At 37.9% G+C, this 13,416-nt stretch overlaps 1 protein-coding gene across 1 annotated transcript in view; it reads left to right on the forward strand.

Annotated features, from left to right (window-relative positions):
• Positions 1-1,379: 1,379 nt before the first annotated feature.
• LOC101850986 (pre-mRNA-splicing factor 18) overlaps positions 1,380-13,416 on the forward strand; it is a gene marked incomplete at its 5' end in the record, with an annotated part of 14,367 nt that continues 2,330 nt past the window's right edge. Inside the window, 9 exon segments of the mRNA XM_005107222.2 lie at positions 1,380-1,547; positions 7,181-7,285; positions 7,758-7,835; positions 8,076-8,186; positions 9,367-9,519; positions 10,059-10,127; positions 11,231-11,371; positions 11,991-12,062; positions 12,673-12,828. Coding sequence (XP_005107279.1) covers positions 1,482-1,547; positions 7,181-7,285; positions 7,758-7,835; positions 8,076-8,186; positions 9,367-9,519; positions 10,059-10,127; positions 11,231-11,371; positions 11,991-12,062; positions 12,673-12,828 — 951 coding nt within the window.

Below are 13,416 nucleotides of genomic sequence, written 5' to 3' on the forward strand. Positions count from 1 at the left end.
AGGCTACACATATTATAATCAGGCACGGTTCGTCCATAGAGCATGGTCGTGCAGTGCCGCCCACAATTTTTAAATGTTCTATCACGTAAAACTCCCACAATAATAAATTAAAAGAAGTCAGAAACAAACACTAGCCAAATATTATATCAAAACAAAGTCCTCACTAGCGCCATAACTGTCATTTCTGTGTCTATAGCACGGTAAAACATCTACTATGCCATGCAAAATTGCACGCGCTTTATTTAAACATAAAAGGAATTTCAACAGTGTAACCTGACCTATAAATCGTTCTTGGGGATAACCCAAGCGATGACGACACTCGTAGCGAGTTTGGCGGTACATTAATATTAATAAGACGGCACATCTCAAATGTGCTCCTGCTGAACAGTGCCGGAACATAGCCCACAGTAGGAGGTCTAAAAATAAACGCGATAGACCGTACGCTATTCTTTGCCAATATTATGTGAGCCCTTGAACAATCCAGCGGAGTGCTCAAGTGAATTGTGATTGGTTCATTGTCTGTCTTGCCACTATTTTAAGTGACTCTGTGACCGTGAACCTGAGGGAGGTGAACGTGACTGTCCTATGAGTTGTGCCTTTGAATGGTTTTGTAGTGGAGTAGTGAAAGTTATTACTTGAGTGTTCAGTTCCAATACAGGATAGACGAAATTGATGTTTAGCTAACAAACAAATTTAGTACTAGAAAGCAAAGCGACAAGTAAAAAGAATGAAAATAAAAGCACGGCGTCCTCCCTCACCAACCCAAAGATCTTAAAAGTATACACCGTCTCATTTACTGTGCCCTTGACTATCTTCAGCATGCGATAGCTTAATTGTGCACGTCCACTTTTTAGCCCCACGAGCTGCCCCTGATTATAATACATATATGTTTGACGGGTTTGTTAGCCCGGAAGGTCAGAAACGTCCAAGCAATAATTTAAGATGGTCATCTCAGACTGAAATCTCTTGTGGATAACGAAGATAACAAAGATAAAATCATCAGCATCAATACAATTGCTTTATATTCTCAGATTCATATTTTGATGCTTAGATTAGACATTTCTAAATTACAAGACTTTTATGCTATTTTGATGTGATACCTGTCAACTCCCATATATAAGCGAAATTTAGTCGCCTTTTCGTTTTTTGAAAATAAAAAATGATTTTCTTTGTCAAACCCAAAAATAATAATTAATTAAAGCTGGCTTTTACATGAATGCGATGGGCAGTTATGAACACGAATTACTTTTCATACGTAGCCCGGAAGTCGAAAGAGGTTACCCTAACAAAAATACCTTCACATTCATGAGAACGTCACATAAACAAGCTGCCATTTTATTTGACGAAACAACAACATTAGACCTTAATCTTACTCTTAGTGCAGGCCATTCTGTACTGCAAATCTTGTTTTCTTGTTTGTTACCCAACTCTTCTTTTTCTCTGATTACTTAGTAATACATAGCTCAAAGTTAGATTCATCAATGGATATTCTTAAAGCAGAAATCGAAAGGAAGAAACGCCAGATACAGGAGTCAAACTTGATTCATGTGAGTATTAGACTTTTATTAAATTAGATCTAGTATTGTGAGTGAGTCGTAAGAAAGTCAAGTAAAATAAAAGGCCACCTCTATGAGAATAGCGCAGAGCAGGCGGGCCTTTTGGCTATTCTCACCCGGTGTGCCTTCACCGTGATAGTGATAGGCAAACCAGTGTAGCGTTCGCAGTGAACAAATGTTCCAGCTCTCTTGTGTTTGTATTGAAAGCGAGCAATTTTGTGTGCTGTGGGCAGTGAGAGAGAAAGAGAGGGCGGGAGAGAGAGAGAGAGGAGTAACGCGAGAACTTCCAGGCAAAACAAAAGGTAAGATTGAAGAATACCGGACCAGTGGACTGACTTTGCCTATGTCTCAACCTTAGGAATTCATAATTTTCCCGTTTTTAACTCTTATCCTGCGTCTGTGCCCAGATGCGTATCTTATCAGCAACCGATTACGTCGGACTCGCCGGGCAGGCCGCCGGGGTCACTCAGTGTGTACTGTTGGTGTACAGCGCGCGCGCCGAGAAACGTGTGTTTTCGCCATGAATACCGCGGGAGTTTGTTAACTGATGATGAAAATAACGCTCTATCCTTCATAGCATTCTATTTATAAAGTGTTACAAACACATGAATAACCCCCTCTCACAAGCTGATAAGACATTACGAGTAGTTACGCCCATTTGAATAACCTTTCTGGACGCTCTTGTTGTTATGAATGACCTGAGGTTTGAAAAGGGATAATTTAGGTCAATTTCCGAATGTTTTACACTCAAATTGTTCTTTGTACCTGCCCAAGGGTATTCAAAACTATTAAACAAGCTCATCTTTTATCAGGTAGTATCATTTCATACAAAATCAAGCTCATTTGAAATATTTTGTATAGAGAAAAATGGAAGTCTTGTTTCCTGACTATCCTTTCGAGCTCCTCATGTCTAAGTGGGTCAATTTCTTCTATAATTTCATTGGACGAACATCTAGAGCTATCAACTTGGCATGTTTTGAATGAGACGTATGCCTCGATTACGAACCAACGCAGGTGGTTCTAGAAGAAGGCCACAAACGCACACAAACTCAAGCAGACTGACGCACACACACTTGACCTGCGTGAATGGGGATCCGACTCGGGACCCGAATGACACGTAAGAGGATGCGCGCTGCGCGTGCGCTGAGCCAGGAGCTACACTGACTCGGGACCAGAACGCAGGCGAGGTGCCGAAATAGGCTTATCGGGCTACATAAACCCGGCTCCCGCAGGATGAGGGTTAATATCTCTCAATAGAGAATCTCGGACCGGTAGATCTATTCATTAAAATTTTGTCAGGGGGGAGACCCCCCTGAACCCACACTCCCCCCTCCTCCACCCTCCCCACCAACCCCACTTTCTCGCGCAATAATGTACGAGTGGTCCGGTATTCTTCAATCTTCCCAAACAAAATGGCGACCAGCGTAGTTCGGCTCGATTCGAAAAGTTAGCCGTAGCTCTTCTTTGTAGACATCCGAAGTAATTTACTTTGTGTTTTAATATAATTTTTTATCTTTGTTTTTGTCAATTTGATCGTCCACACCGATGGACAGTAGGCTATTCAGAAAGAGAGAGAAGGAGTAGATCTTGCAAGAACTCCTGGGCAAAACAAAATGTCGACCCACGTAGTTCAGCTCGTTTCGTAAAGTGAAAGAGCCATAGGATCTTTGTAGACAACCAAATTAAATTAGCTTGTACTTTTGTGCTATAACGTCATTTTTTTTCTTGGTTTTTGTCTATCTGATCATCCACACCGATAGACAGTATCAAAATGAGGAAAAACAGGTCTTGTTTCACACCGGGTGAGAATAGCCTACGCTGGCAAGTCTCACGCGGGGTGAGAGGTAGATCGTATTTAATTTTTATTCTCACCTGGGGTGAGGATAGCCACTTCCACAAGAAAAAGAAAAGAGTGTTAGTAGATCTAGACTAGATCTGATCTAAGAAAGAAAGTGGAAAATGAGCCTCAATGACGTGTGGCCGTGAGAAGAGGGGCATCACTGGGCATTGATTTAGATTTTCCATCCCGTTATTTAAATAAATAACAGTATAGGCTAGCTGCCCCTGAGGCGAGGGGATACAATGTCTGTGTAAAGTGAAGTGCCCTCTTGACCCGGGTTTGAGGATCCTGTGTCAGAATCTCCGCAAGCTCAATTGGACTCGAAAAGAATACTCGGGGCAAATGAGCAGGGAGTAGAATGCTGCAATTTTAAAGATCATAATCTGCCAACTTGCTTCCTACAACCAGCTTACAAATACCCCAACATACCTGCCACTATACTGTCTTCCCACTTAGCTCCTCTCTACACTTGTCTTTGCACGATAGAATAGGCTAACACTAACAATGTCACCTTAGAGCAGAGACTGAGCCCACCATTTTGGAACTTCACTGTGACCATAAAGATGGTTCCAGTAGGGAACAGGATAGAGGGTGCCCACGTTCCTCGTGACTCATTGGAGCAGAGGAAGATCTAGGACTAACACTCACTTTACTTAAACGCAATCCCTCATCATCACTCATCACCACCATCTAAAATCATCACCGCTCTCAGATCAATGACTCACATCTATAATCCTGGAATCTCTATCTGCTATTACAGTTACTTGTTATACTAAGTATGCGTGTAATACACTATTGGACACTATCATGCACTTTTTTCTACCAACCAGATGGTGTCAATCTCATATATAAATGGGCAAGAGAAAAAAAAATTGTTTTAAAATAATAATAATTATAACATAGGCTAGGCCCATCATGACGTTTCCGATGGGCGGTGCTGAAATTATGGGCAGTGAGCGTTTTAATAATGTTCGTTGACCTATTTTTGCATTATCGATAGCCTACCTGTACTTTGCAAGGAGGACTGTTTGTAGACGACATTAATTAATTTGCTTTTTAGCCTAGATCTACTCGAGTTGATATTAGAATGTCCAAGAGGTCATCAGGTTGCTGATGTAAACAAACCAACTTGGCGGCGGAACGGCAAATCTAAACCAGTGCCCATCACTGCACAGTCAATACTCCCTATCTCTCGAACGTACAGAAACATAAGGACTCTTCAGGAGAAGTGGTCCCGGCCTAACTCCATAGACATTTTTATACATTTACGTACACAATCGGAAACAAAACCAGAAGTTGCTTTTTGAAAAAAGGGGGGCCTCCCCCCCCCCCCCCAAAAAAAGGGGGGGGGGGCTGTTAAAGTCACAAAATAATGGTTTGTGGCAGTGTTTAGTGCCAAAATTGTTCTCAGCACTTTAAAAAAAACGTTAGAATTCAGAATAGTCCCGAAAATAGATATCTAGTCTCAAAAAATAGGTTTGGCAGGCAACTCAGTTCAGTTTTTTTACTCGACTTCCGTTTTTGTTTCCGATTTTGTATAAATGTCAATGGAGTTAGGCCAGGACCACTTCTCCCGAAGAGTACCGAAACATAGATCTAGACTCCAGTTTAATTTAGAATATAATGTTGATTAAAAAGCAAAAACAACAGATTATCATTAGAATAGATAATTATAAACACTCTGCTCTGGGCGGAGATGGTTACTGTTTTGGCCCCTTGCCTTTTTTATGCCTTTTTTTAAAATTATACTACCCTGCTATCCTACAATACCCCTAACCCTAATCCTAACCCTGAACATATAAAGTTACTACTGATATTTCATAAATTGCTATGATTCATAGTATGATTACTCTTGGGCTTGGGGCCAGAACCTGAGATTGGTTGCCCTTTTGGCTTGTGGGGCCCATACAGCTGATTTATTTGCTGCAAACTGAAGTTCACATTATATAATGATCATTAAAAATGTCACAAAATCAATTGTTTTCAAGAAAAGTTCAAACCTAATTAAATTGCAAAACCTCATATTATGCCCTCCACCCCCTCCCCCATCTAAAGTCCAAAGCACAGAAACCATCTAAAGTCCAAAGCACAGAAATTACTATGCAATATTAGGCTTAGACTTAATGTATAGTTTTCTCTTATTAAAAAAAAATTAAAAGTATTACCCCCTCATGGACCCATCTCATACTCAAATATTCTAAAGCACTTTTCATTCTTGCTCATTTTCACCACAAATTATTAACTAAAGTTATAAATATATATATATATATATATTTATACGATGTATAGTTTTTTAAAGGTATAAATTCAATATTAAGATAAAACAGATGAAAATAAACAAGAAAAGTGCTATACAATGTTATTTTGAGCTTAGTTGATCTCCATCTCCTGCGTCTGTTTTCACAATGTCACACTTTTTTATTTTTTCATTGAAATAAAAAATATATATAAATAAGTTTTAGTTTATGTTTCCTACAATATTTTTAGTACCTTCACTCACCCAGTCTCTGTTCTTTACTTTAACTTTTTCCTTTTTCATCCTCTAACAGCATTTGAGCTTCAAGGGGAGATGCTGTTTTCTATGTAGACCAATTCTGCAGTTCTTTTTATCTATTGAGATGTAGTTTCTCTCTCTCTCTCTCTCTATCTCTCTCTCTCTCTCTCTCTCTCTCTCTCTCTCTCTCTCTCTCTCTCTCTCGCCCTTTTTAACTCCCAGTGGAGCATAGATAAATCAACAATGTAGTTTCTCAGGGTCCCCTAAAACTCCCTTAATCCATTGTTTGCGTGTCCTACCTCTTTGTTTGTAACCTAAGTACTTGGTGTTTCTTAAAGAGACCCTCAGGTTGCTCTTGCATCTTCATTTTTCAGCCTGTCTCCTCTAGTGATGTTAGGGTGTTACGGAGACTTTTTATCTTATCTCACAAGCAGAAATTTTTGCTTTCATGGGTTTTTACTTAATGTCCAGGTCTGGTATTTGTTGCATAATGTTGGTATATAAACATTAAACCCAATCTTTTTGTTTTAGAAAAATCTTTTATCGAAACTGAGGTTTCTGAAGTGCAGACCAGTTTTGCAGTAGCAGTAGTAGTAGTATACTTTAAACTTTATGGTTGAAACAGACTCAACTTTGTAGCCTCTCTCTTCCTCAATGATTGAAATTGAGACAGAGCCAAGCTGCTTTGAGGAAAGATCATTGTTTTCTTCTTATTCCTTAGGTGAAAGCTGAGTTGAGTTGTATTAGTTTTAATTGAAATGCTGTCAGCCACTTCCGATTTCCTCCCATGAGTATTATTTACATTATAAATGACCCTGTGTAAGTCAGCGACCTGTGTAAGTCAGCGACCTGTGTAAGTCAGCGACCTATGTAAGTCAGCGACCTGTGTAAGTCAGCGACCTGTGTAAGTCAGCGACCTGTGTAAGTCAGCGACCTGTGTAAGTCAGCGACCTGTGTAAGACAGTCCCTTTTCTCCTCAACAATGGGTGGTGGTCTTAGACTGTTTCGACTGTACCTGGCTTGAAATTCTTTTTCAAAACCAGACCTTGTTCACTGTCACTTAAAATTGTGAGTTGTATTAGCTCTGTGAGGTCTGTAAGATAGTGTGAGAGAAGCTTTGATTTGTGCAAAGGTTAGCTCTTTTTCGAGTATGAGCCAAATGCTTATTGTTGTTCTTCTTTTTATTTACAGAAAGGCAAATTCATGCTTTGTTGGTCTGTGGGTATGTGGATGTCAATGAAATTTGAATCGTTATATTTCAATCATTTGTAACTGATCATTGTTCTGTAGGATCCCAAAAGGAAATTCTTCAAGAGATCTGATTTGGCTGCTAAACAAGAAGAGGAGTATTGGAAAAAGCACAGTAATATTGTGAGACCAGAATACTCATCACAGGTAAAGATGAAAGATATTTAAATGTATGTGAATCTAAAAATGGAAAATAAACTGAGTTAATGTTTTTAACTTGAATCATTCTTTTGAACAAGTGGAGGATACAAAATGATGTGTAAAACCCTTCTAACAGGTGTAGAGGGGAAGGAAAAATTAATTATCGTTCACTATTCTCAGCTGAAAAAAAAAATTTTCTTCCAATAGTTGAGTTGTTATGGAAGTAACTTTTAATGCACAGCTTACTTCATAACTAGAGACTGAAATAAATTGGGGAAATCTGTTGTGTAGTTCCTTTTGGCTTTAACTCTTCATTGTCTGCAAGCTGTTGAATACAAGGCACAGTTTTGCTCTGGGTTTAGACAAGCTTCTGTATACTCAAGAGTTGAAAAGTCACTTTGTTTTCATGGCTTTTGAGTTTTTTGTTGCTCAAGGGCTGTTTTTTCATATAATTTTAGTTCTTACTTTGTCTCCTCAGCTCTCTGATGGGAATGACTCCAGCTCTTATGGTGCTGGTGGAAAGTCAGACAAAATTACACAGTTGCCACGAAAAGAGGTATGACTATGACTTATATATATATCAGAAATTTCTTCCTTGTTATCCATATAATATGTTTAATTCCTTATTCTAATTAACATGAATCGTTGCGACTTTTATCATACCTCATTGCTTTTACTCACTAAGATAAATGTCTTACCTTGAAGAAGTCAGTAAGAAACTTGTTTTGCAGACTTACTCATTTAGATTTTAATTCACCAGATGCTTAAATCACCTATCTTTTTCATAAATTTACAGGTAATTAGAAAACTAAGAGAACGTGGAGAACCAATCAGACTCTTTGGTGAGGAGGACATTGATGCATATCGACGACTGAAAAAGTTGGAGACTTCTGAACCTACTGCTAAGGTAATTTGAAGAATTTGAAACATTAGCCAGTAATATTACCTGTAGATTGATAACAGATCAAATGAACAGAACGGGCTGTTTAGAGAGAGAGAGAGAGTTGTACAAACAAATGAAGAGAGCCGAAAGGAAAGCAGGCACATAGAGGCCCAAGAAGAGAGAGAGTTTTGGATGCGTTTCATTCTGGGCTTCAAAGAAAGGAGAAAACGGCCAACTGAAATTTGTTTGTATACTGCACGATGCGCAGCATATTTTGAATTACAGACAGTCATAATGTCTTTTAACAGTTATTTCTTTATAAATAAAATCTTGGAAATAAAATGATAAAAAGAGAAGCAGGCAGTAAGGTAGTTTTGATTGTTTCAAGAGTGATGAATTTTTAAAAATTTTATTTATTTATTTTAATTGGTTTTGAGGTAGATCATGACTGAGAAATATTAATAATTAATGCCAAGGGCGGAAAAGGGTTAGGCTTGATGTTTCTTAATATGTAAGAAATGTTTATGTGGAGTCATTTGAATTTGCTTTATATCCCAGACAATTGTTAATTGGGAATTGTTAATTGGGTTTTTCAATATGTTGTTGGGCAGGTAAATACAGTATAGCACTGATAGGTTGAACTCAGAAGACTGGAAATCACGCATCCGTCGAACTGTGCCTGCAGCCCTTTTTAAAAAATCTTTGTAAGATATTCCCTCGAACCTCTGAGGCCGGTCCCGATGAATTCAAGCTATGCCTGTTATACTGTATACCAAAAAATCTTTTCCTGGTTCATACACGCTTTTTGGTAGGTATTGTTCAAACTGAAGGTAGTTATTGTTTAAACTGAGGTAAGTGCAAATTTATCATCTAGTACTCGTATCTTTTATTAAAAACAGGCTCTCACATGACTTAGCTAGGGCTTCCTTGGCTTCGCCCTAAGAGACATACAAGGGACAACATATCCCAACACATCCCATATAGATTTTTTCATCCTTGCTGGTTGCCAAATTCTTATAGATTTTGCAGCTGTGTGGAGGCAAGAAAATATAGTCAAATGCTTTTTCTTACATTACAACATTCTAGTGAAATCATGGTATTTTATCCTCTGGTCTTGCGAATGCAGATCTGACTCGTGATTATTTATACTAGGACACTGCTTACTTTGTAATTCCAGACTGATCTGACTTGATGTTCATTTTAGGGCGAGGGATTTTCAAATGACTTTCAAGCAGCTATGGAAAAAGTTGATCAAGACTACCTGGATGAAATCATCAAGTCAACTGGTGGGGACAAAGAAGGCGTCACAAATGATGTTTCTGTCAAGGATGATGGAACCACTCAGGAAGATCTTAAGGTATACTCTTGCTTAAATCTGCTCTTTTTTTCTGATTTGGGCAGTATTGTAAGTTTCTTTGCATTATTTAAGGTAGTCCCAGTCCGATAGTTTCACTTTCATACATCTCAAGATCTGGATAAAGCAAGTTTATTACCTGAATGTATGGAATTAACCTGCACACCTGGGTTGTGGCAGCCATGAATGCACATGAAAAACATTAAGTGCTTGATCCACTTTTTAATGTTTGCCTAATAATAGATGAAGGGCTTGAACTTTTTTTTTGTGTTCTATTTTTGTTTCTGTTGTCAGTTATATTCCATTATTATTTTATGAACAATTAATAAAGATTCATTGATAAATCACTGTGCTATGCTATGTCTTGAACAAGCTTTTTCGTAATTACTTTTAAAAAACCTTCACTGTAGTTATTAGAGATGACATGTATGACAGATGGTTGAGCTTTGTGTTGGTATTTGATTTTTAGGTGGATCATTTAATACTGACTTCTATACAGACAGCATTTAATTTACTCATCTTTTGTTTTGATTCTTTTACAGAATATGAAAGCTGAACTTGGCCAGGGAAACAAAGACAAAGATCATGAAATTGTCCTAAGGTTTTTTAAGGTATCTATATGTGTTATTTGAGTTCTTATAGTAAGAGTTGGCACTGAAGATAAGGTTTTTCTTTAATATTTAGTGGTTTACTGCTTTTATTCGTTTCCACTGGAATGTGTTCAGTAGTTATATATTAGCCACGTAATTCACAAGTAACCACATTACCATAAGAATGCATATTCCTGGCGTCAGAAATTCATTGTCGGTCGATTGTACAGTATAACACGGATATGTCAAACACAGAAGACACAAAATCACGCATCCGTCGAATTGTGCTTGCAGCCATGTTTTTCCTTCTTTTTTTACCTTTGTGAGAAAATTACACAAAAATCACACACAAACACAGAATAGTCGAATATATACGCCACTGTAGAGGTCTAGAGTCAATGTCCTTTGAGATGCACTTGAGACAAAATAATAATGATAATATTGGAAAAAGACAAGGTCGGTAAAATACCGCCTTCCCCCATCCACAGAAACAGCCAGCTGTGCCATTTTTTGCTCGCTGCTCAAAACGCATCCCAATGATTTTCTAGCTAGGCTTATTTTTGGAGTGGGGCAAGAGGAAGGGTTGCGCATCGCATGATCTATTGTTTTGCCCCTAAAGTAGCAATCTTTTTTGCTTCCCTTGATTCTCTAACACAGCCGATGCCTTTACACTGTTAACGTATCCCTCGAACTACAAATCCCTTGAACCACGGAGGCCGGTCCCGACGAATTCAAGCTATCAATGTTATATTGTATATGGGCACAAGTCCATCTCCTTATTCTGTCAATTTTAGAATGGTCATGTTTTCAAACAGTGTACCGTAGAATCTCAGTAATGCATACACTATACACTGAGTTTAACGTACACCCTGAAACGTAGTAAAATTTTCAGAGTGGCCTCTCACTGTTTAGTTTCTGTTAGACACATTGTCTGCAACCAACATGTTTTCTGGGTTTTATTAGCTGAAAGATTTACATTCAAGTGAAATTTTTTAATAGTGAGGGGCTTTTTCTTTTATACCTGAGTGAAAACTTCTAACATAAAATCTGATTTCGACAGACAAGACTTGTATGACCTCATTTTGCTTCTAGCTTTTCTCACATAATGTTTTATCTTTTTACAGTATGTCATGAAGAAATGGGGCGAGGCTCTCAACGAAAGACCTGAGGAAGAGAAGCGGATTATCAAGGGGAAGATGGCCAGTGCGACACATTCACAGACTGTTTCTTATCTCAAACCATTGTTCAGAAAATTGAAACACAAGGTTGGTGGATTACTTCTACATTGTTGAAGAACAATAGTTTCTCTAATATTTCATGAAGTGGGAAGGCTTGCTGTGGAAGAGGTTTGAAGAAATGAGAGTGGAATGTGGTTATACCTTTCACTGTCTTCTTATGAAAACTTTTCTGTTCACCTCCAAGTACTGTCATGTTGATGTGTTCGTAAACAATCTTTTCTTTTTTTACTTTTTCTTTCTCTTCTGTAAAGGTCACCATCTCATGCTGAAACTGGCCAAATTTCAGTATTATTACCTAACATAAAAAGTTACTGAGTAGTTGATATTTTTTAGATTATAAAAAAACCCTGGTAGTCAAGACTGCGGCAGCGAGAAAGTTAACTGGCCTTATCAGTTTGAAGATCCATTGGATCAGATTGCAGTTCATATGAGTTGCCATGTAGTAACTTACCCAATTTGTATTCATGCCCGTAACTGTTAAGTGCAACCCTCATTTGTGAGCTGCTTGACCTGTGGGCAACATTTTGGGTCACAGTACGGTTACAGCTATGTTTTTACAGGAACAGGAAATGGTGAGCTGTGATCGTACTGGTGGAGATAAGGGTTTACTTTATTCTTTGCATGATGTTTTTGTTTTGTGTTCCAGGATGTTGATGAAGGCCTTCTTGAAAGTATTGTGGAAATTGTCCTGTTCATGATGGACCGAAATTACATCAAAGTACGTTTGTGTGGTTTTTTTAAACTAAAATTGACAAACCCAAGTTGGTTTTTAGTTCCTCAGCTGATAATTATTGCTTGTGCTGGAATATTGGACTACTACATTTGGGTCACATAATAATATGTGGTTTGTTTGTTTGCTTATATTTTTTTTTTTTAATTAAAAAAATTTCCTGGCGCTCATATGACCTTATGCAGTTGCGAGCGCCGTAAAACCTCTACTAAAAATTTTTTGGGGAAATTTTAGCTGTTTTTCTTCATGGGGTTCTATTTAAAAAATTGTACTTTATAGAAACTAAGTAAAATGACATTTGAAGAATTGCGTTTAATTTAAATAGTCTACAATAAGATGGTTAAAAATGTGTCATTAGTAGAATGTTTGTAATCATAAGTTTTGTGCAGCACTACATTGATTTGTTGGATCAAAGTTGTAGTTTTTATTTTTCAATATGAGATTTTCAGTTGTGACTTTGTTTTGAAATTAGATAGGCTCAAGTACCCAATTTCGTTTGAATATATGAGTTGCGTTGTAAAAGTTACTTGTTTACCATTTGGTATTGTTGACTTCATGGTTATGGTTGTACAGTTCAAACGTGTCTTTTTCTGTACAGGCAAATGACTCCTATCTGGAGATGGCTATTGGAAATGCCCCATGGCCAATTGGTGTCACTATGGTGGGTATCCACGCAAGAACAGGTCGTGAAAAGATTTCTTCCCGCTATGTGGCCCATGTGCTGAACGATGAAACTCAGAGAAAATATATCCAGGTAGGAAAACTTTCACAATCTAATTGTAAAGACAGATTCCGAGCACATCAGTAAAATGAATTTGTATTTATTCATTTATATTTATACTCTAGACATGAAATTGTGCCACCACTGGCCAATATATGAATTGCCTGCCTACTCTTGGGTATCGAATAAGTATGTGCATCCCCCCATCCCCATTAATTTTTGCACACACACACACACACAAACACACACACACACACACACACACACACACCCCGTTTATTGTTTTCCAGATTACCATGACCGACGATCATGTGAAACATTATATCTATCTAGATGAAACTTCTTTTCTTTTTTTTTTCTTTTTTTTTTGTTAATGTCAAATTTCCCTCAGTATTAGTACTGGTAGCGGGTTGGCTACCTCAATTTTCTGTGCATTTTTAAAGCTTTTGTACATTGGCTTGGGTTTTTTTTTATGAAACTGGTTTGTTCCTAAATTGGGAAAAGTTGTCACGGTAACTTACTAAAATCACAAAAATTTCATGATCTCTTGTTCTTTTATTCACTGAAGGAGAAATAAAACAGATTGGTTCCTACTAGTACAGGGGGTATGAGGTTGAATGT

The sequence above is a fragment of the Aplysia californica genome, unplaced genomic scaffold (assembly GCF_000002075.1).
Source record: "Aplysia californica isolate F4 #8 unplaced genomic scaffold, AplCal3.0 scaffold00587, whole genome shotgun sequence".
NCBI lineage: Eukaryota > Metazoa > Mollusca > Gastropoda > Aplysiida > Aplysiidae > Aplysia > Aplysia californica.